Below are 25,945 nucleotides of genomic sequence, written 5' to 3' on the forward strand. Positions count from 1 at the left end.
TGAAGGGCTGTTGAATTTTGTCAAAGGCCTTTTCTGCATCTATTGAGATAATCATGTGGTTTTTGTCTTTGGTTCTGTTTATATGATGGATTACGTTTGTTGATTTGCATATGTTGAACCAGCCTTGCATCCCAGGGATTAAACCAACTTGATTGTGGTGGATAAACTTTTTGATGTGCTGCTGGATTCGGTTTGCCAGTATTTTATTGAGGATTTTTGCATCGATGTCCATCAGAGATATTGGTCTAAAATTCTCCTTTTTTGTTGTGTCTCTGCCAGGCTTTGGTATCAGGATGATGCTGGCCTCATAAAATGAGTTAGGGAGGATTCCCTCTTTTTCTATTGATTGGAATAGTTTCAGAAGGAATGGTACCAGCTCCTCTTTGTACCTCTGGTAGAATTTGGCTGTGAATCCGTCTGCTCTTGGACTTTTTTTAGTTGGTTGGCTATTAATTATTGCCTCAATTTCAGAGCCTGTTATTGGTCTATTCAGGTATTCAACGTCTTCCTGGTTTAGTCTTGGGAGGGTGTATGTGTCCAAGAATTTATCCATTTCTTCTAGGTTTTCTAGTTTGTGTAGAGGTGTTTACAGTATTCTCTGATGGTAGTTTGTATTTCTGTGGGATTGGTGGTGATATCTCCTTTATCATTTTTTATCGTGTCTATTTGATTCTTCTCTCTTTTCTTCTTTATTAGTCTTAGTAGTCTATCAATTTTGTTAATCTTTTCAAAAAACCAGCTCCTGGATTCATTGATTTTTATTTTTTTATTTATTTTTTATTTATTTATTTATTTATTTTTTGAGACGGAGTCTCGCTCTGTCGCCCAGGCTGGAGTGCAGTGGCCGGATCTCAGCTCACTGCAAGCTCCGCCTCCCGGGTTCACGCCATTCTCCTGCCTCAGCCTCCGGAGTAGCTGGGACTACAGGCGCCCGCCACCTCGCCCGGCTAGTTTTTTGTATTTTTAATAGAGACGGGGTTTCACCATGTTAGCCAGGATGGTCTCGATCTCCTGACCTCGTGATCCGCCCGTCTCGGCCTCCCAAAGTGCTGGGATTACAGGCTTGAGCCACCGCGCCCGGCCTTCATTGATTTTTTTGAAGGGTTTTTTGTGTCTCTATCTCCTTCAGTTCTGCTCTGATCTTAGTTATTTCTTGCCTTCTGCTAGCTTTTGAATGTGTTTGCTCTTGCTTCTCTAGTTCTTTTAATTGTGATGTTAGGGTGTCAATTTTAGATCTTTCCTGCTTTCTCTTGTGGGCATTTAGTGCTATAAATTTCCCTCTACACACTGCTTTAAATGTGTACCAGAGATTCTGGTATGTTGTGTCTTTGTTCTCATTGGTTTCAAAGAACATCTTTATTTCTGCCTTCATTTTGTTATGTATGCAGTAGTCATTCAGGAGCAGGTTGTTCAGTTTCCATGTAGTTGGGCGGTTGGGAGTGAGTTTCTTAATCCTGAGTTCTAGTTTGATTACACTGTGGTCTGAGAGACAGTGTTTTATAATTTCTGTTCGTTTACATTTGTTGAGGAGTGCTTTACTTCCAACTATGTGGTCAATTTTGGAATAAGTGTGATGTGGTGCTGAGAAGAATGTACATTCCGTTGATTTGGGGTGGAGAATTTTGTAGATGTCTGTTAGGTCCGCTTGGTGCAGAGCTGAGTTCAAATTCTGGAGATACTTGTTAACTTTCTGTCTCGTTGATCTGTCTAGTGGGGTGTTAAAGTCACCCATTATTATTGTGTGGGAGTTAAGTCTCTTTGTAGGTCTCTAAGGACTTGCTTTATGAATCTGGGTGCTCCTGTATTGGGTGTTTATGTATTTAGGATAGTTAGTTCTTCTTGTTGAATTGATCCCTTTACTATTATGTAATGGCCTTCTTTGTCTCTTTTGATCTTTGTTTGTTTAAAATCTGTTTTATCAGAGACTAGGATTACAACCTCTGCTTTTTTTTGTTTTGTTTCCTTGACAGATCATCCTCCATCCCTTTATTTTGAGTCTCTATGTGTCTCTCTCTGCACATGAGATGGGTCTCCTGAATACAGAATACTGATGGGTCTTGACTCTTTATGCAATTTGCCAGTCTGTGTCTTTTAATTGGAGCATTTAGCCCATTTACATTTAAGGTTAATATTGTTATGTGTGAATTTGATCCTGTTATTATGATGTTAGCTGGTTATTTTGCTCGTTAGCTGATACAGTTTCTTCCTAGCATCGATGGTCTTTACAATTTGGCATGTTTTTGCAGTGGTTGGTACCGGTTGTTCCTTTCCATGTTTAGTGCTTCCTTCAGGAGCTCTTGTAAGGTAGGCCTGGTGGTGACAAAAATCTCTCAGCATTTGCTTGTCTGTAAAGGATTTTATTTCTCCTTCACTTATGAAGCTTAGTTTGGCTGGATATGAAATTCTGGGTTGAGGCCGGGCGCGGTGGCTCAAGCCTGTAATCCCAGCACTTTGGGAGGCCGAGACGGGCGGATCACGAGGTCAGGAGATCGAGACCATCCTGGTTAACATAGGTGAAACCCCGTCTCTACTAAAAATACAAAAAACTAGCTGGGCGAAGTGGCGGGTGCCTGTAGTCCCAGCTACTCGGGAGGCTGAGGCAGGAGAATGGCGTGAACCCGAAAAGGAGGAGCTTGCAGTGAGCTGAGATCCGGCCACTGCACTCCAGCCTGGGTGACAGAGCGAGACTCTGTCTCAAAAAAAAAAAAAAAAAAAAAAAGAAATTCTGGGTTGAAAATTCTTTAAGAATGTTGAATATTGGCTCCCACTGTCTTCTGGTTTGTAGAGTTTTTGCCAAGAGATCTGCTGTTAGTCTGATGGGCTTCCCTTTGTGTGTAACCCGACCTTTCTCTCTGGCTGCCCTTAACATTTTTTCCTTCATTTCAACTTTGGTGAATCTGACAATTATGTGTCTTGGAGTTGCTCTTCTCAAGGAGTATCTTTGTGGCGTTGTCTGTATTTGCTGAATTTGAATGTTGTCCTGCCTTGCTAGGTTGGGGAAGTTCTTCTGGATAATATCCTGAAGAGTGTTTTCCAACTTGGTTCCATCTTCCCCATCACTTTCAGGTACACCAATCAGACGGAGATTTGGTCTTCTCACATATTCCCATATTTCTTGGAGGCTTTGTTCATTTCTTTTTACTCTTTTTTCTCTAAACTTCTCTTCTTTCTTCATTTCATTCATTTGGTCTTCAATCACTGATACCCTTTCTTCCACTTCATTGAATTGGCTACTGAAACTCCTGTATGCATCACATAGTTCTCGTGCCGTGGTTTTCAGCTCCATCAGGTCATTTAAGGTCTTCTTTACGCTGTTTATTCTAGTTAGCCATTCATCTACTGTTTTTTTAAAGGTTTTTAACGTCTTTGCAATGGATTCGAGCATCCTCCTTTACCTCGGAGAAGTTTGTTATTGCCGATCGTCTGAAGCCGCCTTCTCTCATCTTATCAAAGTCATTCCCTGTCCAGTTTTGTTCCACTGCTGGCGAGGAGTTGTGTTCCTTTGGAGGGGAAGAGGTGCTCTGATTTTTAGAATTTTCAGCTTTTCTGCTCTGGTTTCTCCCCATCTTTGTGGTTTTATCTACCTTTGGGCTTTGATGATGGTGATGTACAGATGGGGTTTTGGTGTGGATGTCCTTTCTGTTTGTTAATTTTCTTTCTAACAGTCAGGACCCTCAGCTATAGGTCTGTTAGAGTTTGCTGGAGGTCCACTCCAGACCCTGTTTGCCTGGGTATCATCCATGCAGGCTGCAGAACAGCAAATATTGCAGAGCAGCAAATGTTGCTGCCTGATCTTTCCTCTGAAAGCTTCATCTTAGAGGGGCACCTGGCTGTATGAAGTGTCAGTTGGCCCCTACTGGGAGGTATCTCCCATTAGGCTACTCGGGGTTCTGGGACCCATTTGAGGAGGCAGTCTGTCCATTCTCAGATCTCAGACTCTGTGCTGGGAGAGCCACTACTCTCTTCACAGCTGCCAGACAGGGACGTTTAAGTCTACAGAAGTTTCTGCTGCATTTTGTTCAGCTCTGCTCTGCCCCCAGAGGTGGAGTCTACAGAGGCAGGCAGGCCTCGTTGAGCTGCGGTGGGCTCCCCCCAGTTTGAGCTTCCTGGCTGCTTTGTTTACCTACTCAAGCCTCAGCAATGGCGGACACCCTCCCTCAGCCTTGCTGCCACCTTGCAATTCAGTCTCAGACTGCTGTGCTAGCAGTGTGGAAGGCTCCATGGGCGTGGGACCTGCTGAGCCAGGCGCAGGATATAATCTCCTGGTGTGCTGTTTGTTAAGACCACTGGAAAAGTGCAGTATTAGGGTGGGAGTGTCCCTATTTTCCAGGTACCATCTGTCACAGCTTCCCTTGGCTAGGAAAGGGAATTCCCCGACCCCTTGTGCTTCCTGGGTGAGGCTGAGGAAGTGTTGCAGTACTCTCTTAGCTTTGTAATCTGTGGATGGCTTACGTGTTAACAGCTCAGCGGAGGGTCCGTGTGACAGCCTCTTGCACCCACCCTCATAGCACCTGAGTTCTTGTTCGGCGTCCAGGAGGAATGAGGTTGCAGGAACGAATTGAAGGTGGTAAATGCGGGGGCTTTTATTGCTGAGGAAAGTAGCTCTCAGCCAGAAGGGGAGCTGAAAAGGGGACAGAGCGGGACTGTAATCTTTCCCTGTAGGCCTTCCCTGGCTGGACTCCTCTACGAAGCTACACCATCAAGCTATCCCTCTGAAGTCAAACTGCTTTTCTGTGACATCCAAACATAGTCTTTGATGCACACCTGCTTCTCTCTCTGCTGGCTGAGCCTGTTTTTTTTTTTTTTTTTGAGACGGAGTCTTGCTCTGTCACCCAGGCTGGAGTGCAGCTGCATGATCTCGACTCACTGCAAACTCTGCCTCGAGCCTGGGGTTTTTATGGGTGCAGGATTGGGGGCAGGGCAGGCCTTGGTTGGTTTTGGAAAAGCAGACATTTGGTTGGGAAAACGGATGTAAGTTCTCACTTTGGGCCATGGTTCCAGGCTTGAGGGTGGGGCCCTTGCCAGGGACCTGCCCTCTTCTGCCCAGAATTTCCCTTCCTCCTGTTTCCATCAGTTTTCTCCTAATTCTCATTATCAGTTTTATTATTATTATTATTTTTTTTTTTGAGACGGAGTCTCGCTCTGTCGCCCAGGCTGGAGTGCAGTGGCGCAATCTTGGCTCACTACAAGCTCCACCTCCGGGGTTCACTCCATTCTCCTGCCTCAGCCTCCCTGAGTAGCTGGGACTACAGGCGCCCGCCACCACGCCTGACTAATTTTTTTTTGTATTTTTAGTAGAGATAGGGTTTCACCTGTATTAGCCAGGGTGGTCTCGATCTCCTGACCTCGTGATCTGCCCACCTCAGCCTCCCAAAGTGCTGGGATTACAGGCGTGAGCCACAGCGCCTGGCCATCAGTTTTATTATTACTTAAAATATGGAAAACAGTACATCTGAAACAAATTTGGTTCATGTGAGATTCTTGTCCTCCTTTGTGAATTGAGGGGGTGAAACTCACTACGTATTTCTATTTACAAACCCCTGTACCATTTAATGACTAAGTCATTAAATTAATAACTAGAAATGTGACATTTAGTAGTTTAAAGGTACAGTTAGGGGCTTTAACTGTACACTGTACACAGGGATCCTGTGTTCTCAGGATCTCTGAGGCTGTATCACAGGCAAACAAAAAAGTTAAATAAGTAGTATATAGATAAAAAAAGGTGCAGTTTACCTGTTGTGTTCCATAGTTTATTTTTACATGTGGGAAGTCAAGAAATTAATCTTCAAACTTTCTGTTGCACTTTGCAGATAGAAACTTTTTACCCTTATTTGCCACTTAAATCCTTGTACAATCACTTCTCCAAACAGCACCGTGGTGTTTCCAGCATTAACAACCAATTGTCCGATTCTCTGGACAGCGACTAGATGTTCAACAGTCTTCAATTCTGACACTGCCAGGAGTTGGAGCAGATACCACAGGCTAAGGGCTCAGTCTTACAACAACACCCCCACTTTAGACACTAGTCTGAAGTCTTGGCCCACCAGTAACTTCTGACCAACCAGCTATGAATAGGGCATTCCCAAGACCCCTCCTCAGGTTTAATAATTTGCCTGAATGGCCCATGGAACTCAGGAACGCACTTTACTTAGGTTTACCTGTTTCTCATAAAGGATACAATTCAGGAACAGCAAAGTGGAAGAGATGCCAAGGACAAGGTATGGAGGGAGTGGAGGGCAGAGCTTCTGTGCCCTATCCTGGAGTGTCACCCTCCCAGCACTTTGATGTGTTCTCCAACTTGGAAGTGCTCTGAATCTCATTGTTCAATAATTTTTATATAGCTCAATTTCCAGCCCTGACAACCCTACTTCTTAGAGTTCAGTGGGTGGGACTGAAAGTTCCATCCTGTAGTCCCTGGTCATTCTACGGACAGGGTCTTTCTAGGACTTTCCAGTCCCATCCTGAGGCTATCTAGGGGCCCCACCCCTAAGTTTATTAGCATAAACTCTGGTGTGATCCAAAGGGGCTGATTATAAATAACAAAAGACACTCCTATCACTTAGGAAATTCCAAGGGTTTTAGGAGTTCTGTGCTGGGAACCTGGGACAGAGACCAAATATCTTTTGTCTTATACCCAAAGCACCACAAAGGGCCTGCAGCTAACATTACCATTGATTTTAAACTGTGAGAAGCAGAGCCAAAAGAGTTTACTCCTGTCTTGAAGCTAAGTGCATAGAATGCCCAAGTCACTGGCAAAGTCACAGTGGAGAAGCGTTAATAACTATACAAATGCAATAATATTAGTATATTATTTTCTGTAGAATATTTTGAAAATACAAAAGTATGTATCACAACTTAGTAGTCATCCATTAAAACTTTTATTTGTAGTAGATACCAATTAAGGAAAAACTGTAGTCTAGAAACAACCTGTATACCATGTAGGTGTAGCTATTTTAAAAGAATTAGTAATTGAAAAGCTAAAGTGACCAGTGTCAGCTCAGAAAATCAGCGGTGGTTGTTAGTATTCTTATCGAGACGGGGTCTGACTCTGTCGCCTAGGCTGGAGTGCAGTGGTGCAGTCTGGGTCCACTGCAACCTCTGTCTCCTGGGTTCAAGCGATTATCCTGCCTCAGCCTCCCAGGTAGCTGGGACTACAGGCACCCACCACCACACCCGGCTAATTTTTGTATTTTTAGTAGAAACGGGGTTTCACTGTGTTGGCAAGACTGGTCTCGAACTCCTAGCCTCAAGTGATCCACCCACCTCAGCCTCCCAAATTGCAGGGATTACAGGCATGAGGCACTGTGCCTATTTGCATTATAAAAGGATTCATGTAGAATTCCTGCAAGTCTTATTTAAAAGCTTTGATTTGTTGAAATGCTATTTCCACAGAGCTTTTTGGGATCATGTCTGGTGAGTAGTTTGACTAGATATAATCTTTGTCACGGATTTCATACTGAATGTTCGTGCGGCTATGTAGGGCAAAACATTTCCTCTGTGCACAGCTTGTATTGGTCTGGACTTGAAAGCACCCAGACTGAGCTCTGTGGCTCTGTGATAGAGCTCTCAGGAGAGGGAGGATCCTCAGAGGGCTTGAAATTTGAGAAGAGACTGGTAAGGGAGAATGGAGGCAGTGGTGATTGGGGAGTTGGAAGGATGAGACACTGAGCGTGGCTTGGCTTTTTTCCAAGCCTCTTCAGTCTCATTGTCTAGCAGATAAACCTGATCTGCTTTTAAGCTGTTCTGAACTCAGGGCTGATTTAGGCTTAGGGAATTCTGAGGAAAGTGGGCCCTCCATGTCCCTGCCATGTGGGTTCTTGTTTCTGTAGTCTTCTGTCCTCTTTTTTTTTTTCCTTCCTTCCTTCCTTCCTTCCTTCCTTCCTTCCTTCCTTCCTTCCTTCCTTCCTTCCTTCCTTCCTTCCTTCCTTCCTTCCTTCCTCTTTCTTTCTTTCTTTCTTTCTTTCTTTCTTTCTTTCTTTCTTTCTTTCTTTCTCTCTCTCTCTCTCTCTCTGTCTCTCTCTCTCTCTCTCTGTCTCTCTCTCTCTCTCTGTCTCTCTCTCTCTCTTTTCTTTTCTTTTCTTTTCTTTCTTTTTTTGAGTCAGGGTCTTACTCTGTCACCCAGGCTAAAGTGCTGGGGTATGATCATGACCCACTGGAACCTTGAACACCTGAGCTCAAGTGATCCTCTGGCCTCAGCCTCCCAAGTAGCTGGGACTATAGGTGGGCACTAGCATGCTGGCTAATTTTTAAATTTTTTTGTAGAGATGGGATCTCACTATGTTGCCCAGGCTGGTCTCAAACTCCTGGGCTCAAGTGATCCTCCCACCTTGGCTTCTCAAAAGTTCTGAGATAATAGACATGAGCCACTCTGCCTGGCCAGTAATCACCATCTTAAGAAGTTAGAGCTGTGTGGAAAGACATAGGACTCACAGGTCGAATGGTAACATACTACATACACAGGAGGAAACACACACACAAACAAAGCCTTTGTTCACATGCAAAGAATTTCTTTCTCATTCTTGCGTCATCCCCTGTATCCAGAGATCTTATTTTTTTCCTCTTTTTATCACTTCGTATTACACTGGTCTGATGTTTTTTGTTTTGTGTGTGTGTTTGTGAGTGAATTTTTCAGAGCTCAGCTTTCTAGAGGGTGGACCGGTGTCTGTCACACAGGCTTCTTATAGCTCAAACTGTCGTCCCTGCTTTAGCTCATCTCTTCCTAATTGTTCTCTACCCTCCACCCCCCACAACTCTGCTGTTTTTTTTTTTTTTTTTCCTGCTGGCCATGATTCCATGGAGAAGGAAACGAACCTTTCATTTGCTCCCCTCAGAATGGCCTTCTAGAACTTTACGTCTATTTACTCAAAATATCTGGGAATAATCCTGTAGGGGTGTGCTATTCAATGACTTCCTACTTGAAGGGCCTAAGCCAGGGAAGTCTTGAGGGGGGCCACAGAGAACCTCTCAGCTCTTGTCCATTTTAAACCAGTTGTGGATAGCAGATTCAGTGGTAAAGGTAAAAAGTTGACTTTGCAAATACAGCATTAACTTCAGTCATTGAGAAAGCTTGCCTTTGATGGCTACTTACGTATATAAAATAACCTATCAATAACACATTTGTAAAATACATATATCATTTATGTATCAGATTAATCTTATATTTTGTTGTTGTTGTTTTTGTTGGTTTTTTTTTGGAGATGGAGTCTTGCTCTGTTGCCCAGGCTGGAGTATAGTGGTGTGATCTTGGCTCACTGCAACCTCCGCCTCCTGGGTCTCAGCCTCCCAAGTAGCTGGGACTACAGGCGCCCGCCACCACGCCTGGCTAATTTTTTCTATTTTTAGTAGAGATGGGATTTTACCATGTTAGCCACAATGGTCTCGATCTCCTGACCTCGTGATCCACCCGCCTTGGCCTCCTAAAGTGCTGGGATTACAGGTGTGAGTCATCGCGCCCAGCCTGTTGTTGTTTTGAGACAAAACACTATTTTGTCTCACTGTTTCCCAGGCTGGAGGGTAGTGGCACGATCACAGTTTACTGCAGTCTCAACCACGGGCTTCCCAGGCTGGTCTTAAACTTCTGGACTTAAGCATTCCTCCCATCTTGGCCTCCTAAAGTGCTGGGATTGTAGGTGTGAGCTACCTTGTCCGGCCTATTTGAAGACAATATGGAACAGTTCAGATATTTTATGATGTTCACATGTAATTTGGTCCTCTGCATATTAGATTTTTAGAATGTAAAAATTCTTGGTTGGGCGCGGTGCCTCATGCCCGTAATCCTAGCACTTTGGGAGGCTGAGGTGGGTGAATCACCTGAGGTCAGGAGTTTGAGACCAGCCTGATCAACATGGCGAAACCCTGTCTCTACTAAAAATGCAAAAAATTATCCGGGCATGGTGGCAGGTGCCTGTAATCTTAGCTACTCAAGAGGCTGAGGCAGGAGAATTGCTTGAACTCGGGAGGGGGAGGTTGCAGTGAACCAAGATTGTGCCATTGGACTATAGCCTGGGTGACAGAGCAAGACTCTGTTTAAAAAAAAAAAAAAAGTAAATTTTTTTTCTTTGTGACACCTGAAAATTTGAGGGAGGAGATCATAGATCTTAGAGTTTTGTAGTCTTAGAACAGCAAAGACTAAGTTTTTTTTTTGTTTTGTTTTGTTTTTGTTTTTTGAGATGGAGTCTTGCTTTATCTCCAGGTTGTAGTGCGGTGGAGCAATCTCTGCTCACTGCAACCTCCACCTCCCGGGTTCAAGCGATTCTCCTGCCTCAGCCTCCCAAGTAGCTGGGATTACAGGCATGTGCCACCATGCCCAGCTAATTTTTGTATTTTTAGTAGAGACGGGGTTTCACCATGTTGGCCAGGGTGGTCTCGATCTCCTGACCTCGTGATCTGCTCACCTCGGCCTCCCAAAGTGCTGGGATTACAGGCGTAAGCCACCGCGCCCGGCTGACAAGTGGTAGCTTCTTAAAGGTTAATTGTAATACAGAGTTTGAAAAAATTACCTGAAGAAATTTTTTTGTACTTTGTTAACATAAAAATCCATTTTTTATCTTGCGCTTTGAATGGCTTTTTTTGTTGTTGTTTTTTAATTGGGGTAGCCTCTTGAGCCAGAGTGGGCTCAGAGATGCCCTGAATGTCTCTTTAAACTATAATTTTGACATTGTAGTTCCATTGAAAGGGTCTTGGGGACTCCCAGGGGTTCCCGGGCCATACTTTGAGAATTGCTGTTTTAGAATCTGGAAGAGATCTTGAAGATTAACTCAGGCCCGTTTCTCCCTGGGTTGGAATAAGAGGAGTGATTGAAGCTGAGGGAGGACTGACTTGCACAAAGTCATGCAGCTAGTTACTCATAGAGCTGTGGCTGGATTTAGGTTTCTTGACTGATTCTGTAAATATGTGTCTAGTGCTATGCGAGGTTCTGATTCCCTGGGGCCAGGCTCCATTGTGCTATCTTTTGGAGGTAGTTGTCTCCTGTGGAGAGAGTTGTCTCCTGTGGCCCTGGTCCAAGTCTTGAATGCATTTGTTCACCTTTTGTTTCTTATTTTCTCTTAAGTTTCAAATTGCCAAAATCATCTTTATATTTCCAAGTAAAATGTTGAGCTGTTATGTCAGTTTAGCTCTGTGGCTGCTTTGTGTGATCTAAATTTTTTTTAAGTAACTGATAGACACTCAAAAGGCATTGGGCTACTGGAGGTTTGAAGTATGCATTGGGTGTGATTGGAGTAGTGTCTGTTTTGCATAGGAAGGTGTTTGGAAAGAACTTTAACAATCCATGGTGGATCTCTCAGCAGACTGGAAGAATTCTGTGGGTACTTGGTGAGTACTATATAGTACTACATACACTATATATATATGTGTGCTATATATACTATACTATATATACTCTATGGAGTAACTGAACTCTTTCTTTTGTCTTTAAATTATATAAATTCCTTGTCTAATTTTTTAAGGGTATTGACCAAAGCTTTGGACTGAATGTTTTCCTGATGTTCTTTTTAAAAATTATTTATTTATTTATTTATTTATTTTTTGAGACTGGCTCTATTACCTAGACTGGAGTGCAGTGGTGCAGTCATGGCTCATTGCAGCCTTAACCTTCTGGGCTGAAGTGATCCTCCCATCTCAGCCTCCCAAGTAGCTGGGACTACAGATACACACCACCATGCCTGGCTAATTTTTGTTGTTGTTGTTGTAGAGATGGGGTGTTCCTATGTTGCCCAGGCTGGTCTCAAACTCCTGGGCTCGAATGATTATCCTGCCTCAGTCTCCCAAAGTGTTGGGGTTATAGGAGTGAGCCACCATGCCTGGCCTGATTTTCTACTCTTTTTTTTTTTTTTTGAGATGGAGTCTTGCTCTGTCACCCCACTCTGTCGCCCAGGCTGGAGTGCAGTGGCGCAATCTCGGCTCACTGCAATCTCCGCCTCCTGGATTCCCGCCATTCTCCTGCCTCAGCCTCCCGAGTAGCTGGGACTACAGGCGCCCGCCACCAAGTATGGCTAATTTTTTGTATTTTTAGTAGAGACGGGGTTTCACCGTGTTAGCCAGGATGGTCGCAATCTCCTGACCTCGTCATCCACCTGCCTCAGCCTCCCAAAGTGCTGGGATTACAGGCGTGAGCCACCTCGCCCGGCCTGTTTTTCTACTCTTAAAAGACTTTCTTCTCCTTGTAAATTAGCTCAAATCCAGTGTTTTGTGTATTCTTCAAGAAAAAAACAAGTCATTTGCGCTTGCCGTGGACTTGCTTTGAGATCATTTGACAGATTTTAGTACTACTCAAGGTCACCAAAATTAATGAGGACATGGCAGTCTGGGAAGGATCCTTTTATTTAAAAGGAACAATCATGATGCTATCAAGGACCATAATGACATCTTTGAAATTTCATGAGCTGCCTCACAATGATGAGACAGCGTGTATGCTCGGAGTCTTATGATTTCAATGTGAACTCTGCAAGTCTGGTGGTCTGCGTTGTGAACAAAGGCTTTGTGTGTGTGTTTCCTCTTGTTTATGTCCTAATATCCCCACCTTGCCATGCCTCATGTCTCTAAGGGCTGTGCCTGCCTGATTAATTCTGCTGATTCTTGGCCAGGTACCACTCTACTGACAGGTGTTTTTGTCTTTGAACTTAGCAAAGCCGAACAACATTTTCCTTCACTCTCAAGATTGCCATGAGGTGCTAGGTTAGGATTGTCTGTGGGTTTCTTAATAATTACAGCCTCTTTTTAACAAACCCAATATATTAAACTGCAGACTTATTAAAACACTTAGGGGTTGAATATTTGCTTTTCAGAGTGGTCCTCTTTAGAATTCCTTTAAATAGCTAGTTCTCCAGTTTCATTAAAATATAATTTGATTCCCAGAATTTGCTTTGTAGGAACACAGGTCCTCATTAAGGTACAGCATACCCATTATTGCTCTTGTGGTTTCTATGCATTAGAGGCAGAGCTCCTTGTCACTGGAGATTGAAGCAGTGTTTTCCCTGGAATGAGGAGCAAATGAGGGAGATGGATTATTTTCTTTATCACCCCCCCCCCCACCAACCGTGTCTGTCTAACAGTTCTAAGAGCTGAGTACTGAATCAAGGCCGCCTTGTGTTCTGAAAGGCTATGCCCCCATAGAGGTATGTGTGTGTGAGTGTGGAGCCCCTTAGAGACAGAATACAGTTGACTGCTGCTGCCCACCAAGGCCAGCTTTTCCTCTGCCATTTTCACTTGTTGCCTGGGCTCAAGTGATCCTCCCTCCTCAGTCTCCTAAGTAGCTGGGACTACAGGTGCACGCCACCATGCCCAGCTAGTTTTTGTATATTTTGTAGATATGGGCATCGCTGTGTTGCCCAGGCTGATCTTGAACTCCTGGACTCAAGCAGTTCCCCCACCGTGGCCTCCCAAAGTGCTGGGATTACAGGCGCGAACCACCACACCAGGCTCTTTGTTGCCTTTTTTTTTTTTTGGACAGGGGCCTGGGAGTCTCTCTCTGTTGCCACCACACAATTTCTTCCCTAGAATGACAGGCATTCAGATTACCTAAAAGTACTTGCTAATTAAAAATGGTTCTCTAAAATCAGCCAAGCACACTGCAGAGAAAACACTCTTTTTTTTTTTTTTTTGAGATGGAGTTTCACTCTTGTTGCCTAGGCTGGAGTGCAGTGGCGGGATCTCAGCTCACTGGAACCTCCGCCTCCCGGGTTCAGGCGATTCTCCTGCGTCAGCCTCCTGAGTAGCTGGGATTACAGGCATGCACTACTATGCCTGGTTAATTTGGTATTTTTAGTAGAGATGGGGGTTTCACCATGTTGGCTGCGCTAGTCTTGAACTCCTGACCTCAGGTGATCTGCCCACTTCGGCTTCCCAAAGTGCTGGGGTTACAGATTTGAGTCACCGTGCCCGGCCAAAACACTCTTATCTCAAGGAGTCTAGGATGAAAGAGAGGGGTTATGCTGATTGCAACTATTGACTTCCAAACACAGAGTAGTTATTGATGAATATACTAACATTCAGAAATAAATTTCACTGCAAATATTAAGAAGTAAATTTTACTTCCAAAGTTGTTGATAGCTAATTGATTTACTACTTCCTTTATGAACCAGTGACACAGGATAGTTATTTCTTTCTTTCTTTCTTTCTTTTTTTTTTTTGAGATGGAGTCTCACTGTGTCGCGCAGGCTGGAGTGCAATGGCGCGATCTGGGCTCACTGCAAGGTCCGCCTCTTGGGTTCATGCCATTCTCCTGCCTCAGCCTCCGGAGTAGCCGGGACTACGGGTACCTGCTACCACGCCTGGCTAATTTTTTGTCTTTTAATAGAGACGGGGTTTCACCCTGTTAGCCAGGATGGTCTCCATCTCCTGACCTCGTGATCCGCCCGCTTCGGCCTCCCAAAGTGCTGGGATTACAGGCATGAACCAACTTGTCTGGCCCTTTTTTTTTTTTTTTTTAAAGACGGAGTCTCGCACTGTTGCCAAGGCTGGAGTGCAGTGGCATGATCTCGGCTCACTGCAACCTGTGCCTCTGGGGTTCAAGCAATTCCCCTCAGCCTCCCGAGTAGCTGGGATTACAGGCATGTGCCACCATGCTCAGCTAATTTTTGTATTTTTAGTAGAGACGGGGTTTCACCATGTTGGTGAGGATGGTCTCAAACTCCTGACCTCGTGATCTGCCCGCCTCGGCCTCCCAAAGTGCTAGGATTACAGGTGTGAGCCACCACGCCCGTCCGGATAGTCATTTCTACAGAGATTTAAAATCTGCCAGGTCACTAAGTGAATGGTAGCTCAGCATTAGTTATATGAATTTGTATTTGTTGATCACATTTCTCCCCTGTCCCTTAATGCCCTTTGCAGATGTTTTTGAAAGTGAGTTATTAATGCAAAAATTTAAATTTTATTACTAGATCCTTTCACAGCTGTTTTTTACTTTGTCTTAAGAGGCTAAGTACATGAACCATCTGGACACACGTACTCTTAATTCCTGTTATTTCTAACTCTGAACAATCCTAAAGTTCTAGTTTTCCAAAACTCTAAATAATCTAGTTTGCTTTTCTTTTCTTCTTCTCTGTTCACGAGAAGATAGATGTTATGTTTCAAATTATCTGAAGCTTAGTAAGAGATTGCAGTTCTGCAGTACTTTTTATGTTAAATGACTAGAGACTTGTACTTCAGTTTTTATTTTGGGAGATAGGAATTTGAGGATGATCTGATTGTTGATGTATTTATCTACAGCAGTTTGTCTTATAAAAGATGATTTATGGCCGGGCTCGGTGGCTTATGCCTGTAGTCCCAGCACTTTGGGAGGCCGAGACGGGCGGATCACGAGGTCAGGAGATCGAGACCATCCTGGCTAACACGGTGAAACCCCGTCTCTACTAAAAAATACAAAAAACTAGCCGGGCGAGGTGGCGGGCGCCTGTAGTCCCAGCTACTTGGGAGGCTGAGGCAGGAGAATGGCGTAAACCCGGGAGGCAGAGCTTGCAGTGAGCTGAGATCCGGCCACTGCACTCCAGCCTGGGCGACAGAGCGAGAGACTCTGTCTCAAAAAAAAAAAAAAAAAAAAAAAGATGATTTATGGCCGGGCTCGGTGGCTTATGCCTGTAGTCCCAGCACTTTGGGAAGCCAAGGCGGGCGGATCACGAGGTCAGGAGATGGAGACCATCCCGGCTAACAGGGTGAAGCCCCATCTCTACTAAAAATACAAAAAATTAGCCGGGTGTGGTGGTGGGCGCCTGTAGTTCCAGCTACGGGGGAGGGAGGCTGAGGCAGGAGAATGGCGTGAACCTGGGAGGCGGAGCTTGCGGTGAGCCAAGATTGCACCTCTGCACTCCATCCTGGGTGACAGAGTGAGACTCCGTCTCAAAAAAAAAAAAAAAAAAAAGATGATTTACCTCTTCTCTGATTTTAGTATGAAAATTTGAGCCTGGGTGCAGTGGCTGATGCCTGTAATCCCAGCACTCTGGGAGGCCAAGGAGGGAGGATCACCTAAGGTCAGGAGTTTGAGACCAGCCTGGCCAACATGTTAAAACCCCGTCTCTACTAAAAATACAAAAATTAGCTGGGTGTGGTGGTACACACCTGTAGTCCCAGCTACTCGGGAGGCTGAGGCAGGAAAATCACTTGAACCTAGGAGGTGGAGGTTGCAGTGAGTCGAGATCGTGCCACTGCATGCCAGTCTGGGCAACAGAGTGAAACTGCATCTCAAAAAAAAAAAAAGAAAAAAAAAGAAAAGAAAAGAAAAATTGAAATATACAGAAAAAGTGGAAAGAATTGGCCAGTGAACTTACTAGTTAACATTTTGCTATATTTACTTTATCACAGAGCTACCCAACTAGCCATCTCTTTACCATGGTTTTTTTTTTTTTTTAACCCTCAAGAAGGAGTGACCTTTATAGCTAATGGTAAAGTGATGAGAGACAAACAGACATGCACAGTACCTGACACATGGTGGACATAATATAGCAGGTTAACAAATGACGGACTGAATGTGAATGAATGAATAACTTGGGTAAAACATAATTCTAGCTCCTGAGTACTCCCAGCCACTCCTCCTCTGCCGTTGGTGCTCACTCTACCTGGAACACACTCCCTCCAGATGTCTGTATGGCTTTCTTCCTTTCTTTTGGTTTCTGCTCAGTGAGAACTTCACTGACCTCCCCTATATAAACTAGCAGCTCCTCCTGCCACACACCAGCCTTGAGTACTCCCTGCATGCTTTGTTCTGCCTCCTTCTGTGTCCCCAAACTCTAGAATAGCACCTGCGATTATATACAGCTGTTCCTCCACGTACAGTGGGGTTACATCCTGGTAAATGCATCGTAAGTTAAAAATATTGTAAGTTGAAAGTCTGTTTAATACACCTACCTTACTGAACATCATAGTTTGGCCTAGACTACCTTAAAGATGCTCAGAACACTTAACACTGTCTTAGCCAGGCATGGTTGTATGTGCCTGTCATCCTAGCTACTCAGGAGGTCTTAAGCAGGAATATTGCTTGAACCCAGGAATTTGAGACTGCAGTGATCTATGATTGCGCCAATGTACTCCACCCACACTCCAGCCTGGCCAACAGAGCTGGACCTTGTCTAAAAATAAATAAATAAAATAAAGAGCACTTACATTGTTTACAGTCAAAATCATCTGGCAGCACAGAAAACTGCATACTTTATGATAGCATGGTGGATTGGAAGCTTCGGCTCGTTGCCGCTACTCAGCATTGCCAGAGAGTATAGTTTCATATGTTACTAGCCTGGGAAAAATTTAAAATTTGAAGTACAGTTTCTACTGAATGTGTGTCATTTTCGCACAATTGTAAGGTAAACCATTGCAGGTTGGGGACTCTGTGTGTATATATATGTACATATATATATACACACCCACACATACATATATATATACACACACACATATATGTATATGTATAAAGAAATATAGAGAGTTGGTGCTTAGGAAACAGTTGATGCAGGAAGGAATGAACAAATGGGAATTTTAAGGTTTATAGTTTTGTTGTTATTGTTACTTTAAGGTGTTTTCTTGTCAAAATAGCCAAGAGATGTTTGAGCTATGCAGAGTCACCAAAACATGACTCAGAGCCAGTACACTCATAGAGAATGTTGTGATTTGGGTACGGTTAGCTTTCCTTTCTTTTTTTTTTTGAGACGGAGTCTTGCTCTGTGCCCCAGGCTGGAGTGCAGTAGCGCGATCTTGGCTCACTGCAAGCTCCGCCCCCCTGGGTTCACGCCATTCTCCTGCCTCAGCCTCCCGAGTAGCTGGGACTACAGGCGCCCGCCACCTCGCCTGGCTAATTTTCTTGTATTTTTAGTAGAGACGGGGTTTCACCGTGTTAGCCAGGATGGTCTCGACCTCCTGACCTTGTGATCCGCCCGTCTCGGCCTCCCAAAGTGCTGGGATTACAGGCTTGAGCCACCGCGCCCGGCCAGCTTTCCTTTCTTAGAGAAGTTCCAGGGAATTCATGTTCAGCATTTTTTTATTTGTTTTTATTTTGGAGACAGAGTCTCACCTCGTCGCTCAGGCTGGAGTGCAGTGGCGCCATTTGGCTCACTGCAACCTCTACCTCCCTGGTTCAAGCAATTCTCATGCCTCAGCCACCTGAATAGCTGGGATTACAGGTGTGTGCCACCATGCTTTACTAACTTTTGTATTTTTAGTAGAGATGGGGTTTCACCATGTTGGCCAGGCTGGTCTCGAGCTCCTGACCTCAAGTGATCCACCCACCTTGGCCTCCCAAAGTGCTGGAATTACAGGCGTGAGCCACTGTGCCCAGCTGGCAGTTTTTTCTTTGAAAGACTTGTGCTTCTAAGCAAAACCCTTGGTGATTCTGATGTCTCTTATCCTCCTCCTAGCACCCCTGCAGTGGACCATGAGTCGGTAATGCCCACTGAGGACCTCTGGGAGCCATGTCAGACGAATCTGCCTCAGGGAGCGATCCAGACCTGGACCCGGACGTGGAGCTGGAGGATGCGGAAGAGGAGGAGGAGGAGGAGGAGGTGGCAGTGGAGGAGTGTGACAGGGATGATGAAGAAGACCTGCTGGATGGTAAGTGGGCTAAGACCTGCTGGATGGTAAGTGGGCTCTACTGAGTGGCAGAAATTGCCTTATATTTTCCTCCAATGGAATTTTTGCTGGGAGACTTTGGTGTTTCCAGTGGGATTTCTTAGGTCATCCATAGTGAGAAGACACAGACTAGGAACTGAGATGCAATGAACTCAGCTGCTCTTTCCTAGGAAGTGGATTGTTGTTCCTCCACATAAGCTTTGTTTTACTGCTGAAAGAACCTTTAGCCTTTAGCTTGTCTCTGACAGATTTATGGACTCAGGTCCAGAGATTCGAGTGTTACATACTTGCCCAGGTTATGGAGGAGTCAATGGCAGAGTCCCTATGGTAAGACTTTGCAGTCTGGAGGCCATGGGCTCTTCAGGTAGATGTGAGGGTAACTGTGAGTGGTCTGTAAGTTTTCTGAAATTATACATACAATTCTGCTTGTGTGTACATGAGAGAATTCCCCAGGCAGAGATTCTCAGACAGTTTCACAACTTCAGAAAGGTCACTGCATCTCCTGCAGTGCTGCTCTACCTCTTAGCCATTCCAGTGACTATAAATTGCTCCTACTGGGAGGGCACTGCATCTCCATAGCTGGTAGGCCCCCTTTTGATGCCTTCTATTTGGTTTGCTCAGCTCACTCCTTTCTTTGCCCTCAGCTTCTTGAAATGGCATTGGACTTTTAATGTTCAGTCTAATGTTAGGTCATTTGGCCAGCCACAAGACTTCTCAATTAATTCCAGCCTTTTATGGCATGGGATTTAGTTGTTTGTAAGCTTCCTACTGACTGAGGAATAGGGTTTTTGTCTGTTCATAGCAGACCCCCTAGTGGAACTGAACCTTGCATTAGATCATCTATTTACTTGAATCTGAAGGAACATAGGAAAATGCACTCCTGCCATTCTCCAGATTCCAGGAGGATGAGCACTGATCCTCCGTCTTTGCTGATGTTTACTATCTTCAGTTCTCATTCATCCTAACAGCTGTTATGTGGCTTGGGATCCATTTGCCCTCCTTTATACTGTCTAGAAGCCTCTCTCCATTTCTGCAGGGAAATGACGTTTCACTTTTATCCCCCCAATAGCATTTGCTGTCCATTGCTAGCTTATTCAGTTGGAGTCTTATTTCTAGAAAGTAGAATGAATAGAAACAATGGAAGACAGTAATGTTTGCTTGGTTCTTATTATTCCTGAGATGATGTTAGAGTCCCTAGGTGTCAACATCACTTTTTGCTTTTCATCATTTGGGTTCTCATAACTGTATTTACAGACACCCTTAGAACTCCCATCAGGTTTAGATTGGATTTTAGATGCTTCTGGTGAATGTAATGGATTTATACACACTGTCTTCCCTGTTGGCTTCTTGGAATTCTCTTTTCCTTGTAAAATTGTTAATTATTCAAAAATTATGATATGCTTCTGCGGACTTTACTATTATTTAGAAATGACAACAATTTAATTGTGATTTGTCTCAGAATAGTGTAGCTGTGTAATTCAATTTTTTTTTTTTTTTTTGAGACAGAGTTTCTCTCGTTGCCCAGGCTGAGTGGAATGGTGCCAACTCGGCTCACTGCAGCCTTCACCTCCCGGGTTCAAGCGATTCTCCTGCCTCAGCCTCCTGAGTAGCTGGGATTACATGTGCCTGCCACCATTCCTGGCTAATTTTGGATTTTTAGTAGAGATGGGATTTCTTCATGTTGGTCAGGCTGTTCTCGATCTCCTGACCTCAGGTGATCTGCCTGCCTTGGCCTCCCAAAGTGCTGAGATTACAGGGGCGAGCCACTGTGCCCAGCCTTAAATACTTTTTTCAAATTTTGAAATGACTCATTTTTATTGAAGTTCAGAGTGATAAACAAACGTCCCATTAGGCACTATGTCCTGCTGTGCTCTGCTAGGTTAACTGACTTCTTGGAATTTGACTCATGGACCATCTTTTATATTTCACTACAGTGTTAGAGCCACAAAAGTAAAAGTGATACTTCTGTTACTTGTAGTGTCTTTTATCCTATTTTACCTCTTAAAGCTTTTTTTTTTTTTTTGGTCGGCCCTGGCTGGAGTGCAATGGCGTGATCTTGGCTCACTGCAGACTCTGCCTCCCAGGTTCTAGCAATTCTGCTGCCTCAGCCTCCTGAGTAGCTGAGATTACAGGTGCCTGCCACCACGCCCAGCTAATTTTTGTATTTTTAGTAGAGACCGGGTTTCTCCATTTTGGCCAGGCTGGTCTTGAACTCTTGACCTCAGGTGATTCACCCCCCTCGGCCTCCCAAAGTGCTGGAATTATAGGTGTTAGCCACCAAGCCCGGCCTAAAGCTTTTCTTTTCCTCTCATGTTGAGCACTCTATGCAATTTTCCTGAAAAATCCAAGACCTGCCTATGTCTTTAGTCTTGTCCTTGCTGCCATCCCGTAGTCATGGGTAGAGCAGCTAGCTATTCTACCATTAAGAGTATCTGTGAATAGGCTGGGTGCAGTGGCTTACACCTGTAATCCCAGCACTTTGGGAGGCCAAGGTGGGCGGATCACGAGGTCAGGAGATTGAGACCATCCTGGCTAACACGGTAAAACCCTGTCTCTACTAAAAATACAGAAAAAAAAAAAAAAAAAAAAAAAAAAAAAAAGCCAGGCGTGGTGGCGGGCGCCTGTAGTCCCAGCTACTTGGGAGGCTGAGGCAGGAGAATGGCGTGAACCCGGGAGGCGGAGCTTGCGGTGAGCCGAGATCACGCCACTGCACTCCAGCCTGGTCAACAGAGCGAGACTCTGTTTCAAAAAAAAAAAAAAAAAGAATAGCTATGAATAATCTAGTTTTAGTTGGCGTAGTGTGATGTGGCCTTTTTGTTTTCTTTTTTTTTTTTTTTTTTTTTTTTTGAGACGGAGTCTCGCTCTGTAGCCCAGGCTGGAGTGCAGTGGCCGGATCTCAGCTCACTGCAAGCTCCGCCTCCCGGGTTCACGGTTCACGCCATTCTCCGACCTCAGCCTCCCGAGTAGCTGGGACTACAGGCGCCCGCCACCTCGCCCGGCTAGTTTTTTGTATTTCTTAGTAGAGACGGGGTTTCACCGTGTTATCCAGGATGGTCTCGATCTCCTGACCTCGTGATCCACCCGTCTCGGCCTCCCAAAGTGCTGGGATTACAGGCTTGAGCCACCGCGCCCGGCCGGCCTTTTTGTTTTCTTAGAGCAGTGGTTCTCATCCTGGTATGATTTTGCTTCTTAGGGAACAGTTTACAATGTATGAAGACATTGGTTGTCAGGATTCTTGGGGATAGGGTAGGGATGTTACTGTCTTCTTGTGGATAGAGGCTGAGGATGCTATTAAACATCCTATAATGCATAGGAGAGCCCCCAGCTCACCTCAAAAATTATCTGTCCCAAATGTCAATAGTACTGAGATCTGAGAAACCCATTTCACAAAGGAAATTTACTTCAGCCCTTTTTATTTGAAGTTTCATTTCTTTTTTTTTTTTTTTTTTTTTTGTTTTTTTGAGACGGAGTCTCGCTTTGTCGCCCAGGCTGGAGTGCAGTGGTGCAATCTTGGCTCACTGCAAGCTCCGCCTCCTCGGTTCATGCCATTCTCCTGCCTCAGCCTCTGAGTAGCTGGGACTACAGGCGCCCGCCACCACGCCCGGCTAATTTTTTGTATTTTTAGTAGAGAACGGGGTTTTATCGTGTTAGCCAGGATGGTCTCGATCTCCTGACCTTGTTATCCGCCCGCCTCGGCCTCCCAAAGTGCTGGGATTACAGGCTTGAGCCACCGCGCCCAGCCTGAAGTTTCATTTCTAATGGATAACCATAGCTTACTTTTATATTGTTTGTCATAGTTTACACAAGCATGTGAACAATCTTATTCTTTTCAAAAAACTGTCTTTTGGCTTTGGTATATTGTGTTTGTTTTCTTTTTAATTTCTACTTTATTATTTTCTTTTCTATTTCTTTTGGGTTTATTTTGCCTTTCTTTCAGACTTCTTATGAATGTGTGTAGCTCATTAATTTTCAGATGTTTTTCTATATAAGTATTTAAAGCTTTCTTTCAAACTTCTTAAGAATGTGCATAGCTCATTAATTTTTAGATTTTTTTCTATATAAGCATTTAAAGGTATAATTTTCCCTATAAGCTTTAGCTCCGTTCCCCCATAAGCATTTTGACACACTTTATCATACTTAATTGTCTTTCTTTTTTCTTTTCCTTTTTTTTTTCTTTTGAGATGGAGTCTTGCTCTGTCGCCCAGGCTGGAGTGCAGTGGCGTGATCTCAGCTTGCTGCAACCTCTGCCTCCTGAGTTCAAGCAGTTCTCCCACCTCAGCCTCCCGAGTAGTAGCTAGAATTACAGGCATGCACCACTATGCCTGGCTAAGTTTTTGTATTTAGTAGAGACATAGTTTCACCATGTTGGCCAGGCTGGTCTCAAACTCCTGACCTCAGGTGATCCGCCTGCCTCTGCCTCCCAGAGTGCTGGGATTACAGGCATGAACCACCACGCCCGGCCCATACTTAATTGTCTGGATAATCTTGTGTGTTAGGTAGGGTAGATACATTTTACATATGGGGAAACTGAGACTCAGAAAGGTGAGTGGCTTACTCAGTATAACTTAACAAGAAAGTGGCAAAGCTAGACTTTTGATCTTGAAGGCAGTGCTCTTTTTTCAAACCAATGCTGCTTCTGAGACCATAGATTCTTACAATACCCTTTCCTGTGATAATTTTGCTTTCTTTCCTAGTTTCTGCTTTGAGGGAAGAAGGTGATTGTTGATTATTGTAGAGCAGAGGTGGAAGGACAGTTAGAAGTAACTGCAGGTATAAGGCAAAGTAGAAGGCAAAGTATGGCAAATGCTAAGGAATGATGAGCTGTCTTACTTGTTAATGCACTGGACACAAGACGGGGATCACTGGAGTCAGACTGAAGAGATGACCTATGGTCAGATAGATCATGGAGTAGTTTAGAATTTGCTTTATAGGCAACATGGAATTGATGGGTGCTTTTCTTTTTTTTTGAATGGAGTCTCACTCTGTCATCCAGGCTGGAGTGTAGTGGCACAATCTTGGCTCACTGCAACGTTCACCTCCCAGGTTCAAGCGATTTTCCTGCCTCAGTCTCCTGAGTAGCTGGGACTACAGGCACCGCCACCACACCCTGCTAATTTTTTGTATTTTCAGTAGAGACAGGGTTTCACCACATTGGTCAGGCTGGTCTCAAATACCTGACCTCAATTAATCCACCTGCCTCAGCCTCCCAAAGTGCTGGGATTATAGACGTGAGCCACTGTGCCTGGCCGATGGGCACTTTTACTGAGGAGCATCCATCAGACCTTTGACTTCAGGAATGTTACTCTAGCACTGCATCAAAGACATGGACTGTATTGTAGATAGGCAGGATCAATTAGGTCTGTAGTAGAACTCTATGGGAAAGGGTAATGAGGATTAGAACTGTTTGTGTCAGTCAATCACACAGGAGAAGTAAATGGTCAGACTTGTTGCATTGGATTTTATAGGACTTGATGACTTATTGGATTTGTGGGGCAGATTGAAGAGGGATGGGTAAAAGCCTAGGAAGATGATGAGATCTTTTACAAAGGTGGGATGAACAGGATAGAGAGTGGATGGGGGAGTGAAAGCTATTTTTGGCTTTACTACAATAAGTCGGGGCATTGTTTCCTCCTTGATACTGACCTTTGTATGTTGAGTAGTGGGATAGTAGTGCAAGAACTGGTTATTATAGAACACAGAGGTTTGGCTGTTGGAGAATAGCACCATGACTTTTATCTTCAAACCAACCTTCAAGTGAGGAGAAGATAGTTCTTTTTGTTTATAACATGTTAAAGGACCCATGACATGTTGTGAGACATTTTAGATTTGGTTTTTCACCCCCCTCTTTTTCTTTTCTCCTGATATCTGTCCTTAGCTTTCTCTATTCTTTCAGAATAGTAGGGAAGGTAGGGTGTTAACACCTTTAGGGTCTGTTGTTATTAAAGGTAGAGGTTCAAAATTTGATACCTCTGGGATTGGCTTTCCTTATGTGATGGTTTTTCTTTCATTCATTCATTCTTTTTTTTTTTTTTTTTTTTTTTTTTTGAGATAGGGTCTCACCCAGGATCACTCAGGCTGGAGTACAGTGGCATGATCACGACTCACTGCAGCCCCCCCAGGGTCAGGTGGTCCTCCCACCTTAGCCTCCCAGGTAGCTGAGACTACAGGCGTGCGTCACCATGCCCAGCTAATTTTTAAAATTAAAAAAATATATATTATTTTATTTTGAGATGGAGTCTCACTGTGTTGCCTGGGCTGGAGTGCAGTGGAGCTATCTCAGCTCACTGCAACCTCCGCCTCCCAGGTTCAAGCGATTCTGCTGCCTCAGCCTCCCAAGTAGTTGGGATTACAGGCATGTGCCACCATGCCTGGCTAATTTTTGTGTGTGTGTTTTTTTTAGTAGAGCTGGGGTTTCACCATGTTGGCCAGGCTGATCTCAAACTTATGACCTCAAATGATCCACCCACCCCAGTCTCCCAAAGTGCTGGGATTACAGGCTTTTAAAATTTTTTTAAAAAATAGAGACAGGGTCTCTCTATGTTGCCAGGCTGCTCTTGAACTCCTGGCCTCAAGCAGTCCTCCTGCCTTGGCCTCCCAAAGGTGCTAGCATTACAGGCATGAGCCACTGCGCCCAGCCTGGCTAATTTTTTTTTTTTTTTGCAGAGACAGGGTTTTGCCATGTTGCCCAGGCTGGTCTCAAACTCCTGGACTCAAGCAATCTGCCTGCCTCAGCCTCCCAAAGTGCTGGGATAACAAGCGTGAGCCACCGCACTTGGCCTGGTAATGGTTTTGGGGCTCCATATTTTCTTCTAGCTTAGCTTCAGGTCCAGTCTATTGCCCCACATGAGGTACTTTGGAATATTTAGATGAAAAGAACTCCTGGAATAATCCAGCCTTTATTTTAAAAAGTTTATTTCCAGTTGCTGCTTAATGTATGTTCCAGTGGATGTGAAAGTGTGGAATGATTGGATACATGTCGCAGGTAGAGTCCTATGTTTTCGTGGCTTTGTAAAGGGATTTTCCAGTGTATTGCTGGTTCATTGGCACGTTTATTTATTTCCTTGATGTCACTTCACTGTTTTTTGTTTTTTTTTTTTGTTTGTTTTGTTTTTTTTTTTGAGACAGAGTCTCACTCTGTTGTCCAGGCTGGGGTACAGTTGCAGGATCTCGGCTCAGATTCCCAGCCTCCACCTCCCAGGTTCAAGCGATTCTCCTGCCTCAGCCTCCTGAGTAGCTGGAATTACAGGCACACACCACCACACCTGGCTAATTTTTGTGTTTTTAGTAGAGACGTGTTTCACCATGTTGGCTGAGCTGGTCTCAAACTCCTGACCTCAAGTGATCCACCCACCTCGGCCTCCCAAAGTGCTGGAATTACAGGCGTGAGCCACTGCTC

The 25,945-nt window shown here is 44.4% G+C and overlaps 1 protein-coding gene across 10 annotated transcripts in view; it reads left to right on the top strand.

Moving 5' to 3' along the window:
* The window catches only part of RAD54L2 (RAD54 like 2), a 127,827-nt gene that overhangs the window by 37,794 nt on the left and 64,088 nt on the right, over positions 1-25,945 (top strand). For 7 of the 10 annotated variants that reach the window (XM_028844184.2, XM_028844186.2, XM_077992960.1 and 4 more), the window contains one exon: positions 18,339-18,531. In XM_028844184.2, the coding sequence (XP_028700017.1) occupies positions 18,393-18,531 (139 nt within the window). In that variant the 5' untranslated portion in view covers positions 18,339-18,392. Of the gene's footprint in view, positions 1-18,338; positions 18,558-25,945 lie in introns of all 10 variants that reach the window. The other 3 variants (XM_077992963.1, XM_077992965.1, XM_077992964.1) reach the window with 1 other exon arrangement.

The sequence above is a fragment of the Macaca mulatta genome, chromosome 2, assembly GCF_049350105.2.
Source record: "Macaca mulatta isolate MMU2019108-1 chromosome 2, T2T-MMU8v2.0, whole genome shotgun sequence".
NCBI classification, from domain to species: domain Eukaryota; kingdom Metazoa; phylum Chordata; class Mammalia; order Primates; family Cercopithecidae; genus Macaca; species Macaca mulatta.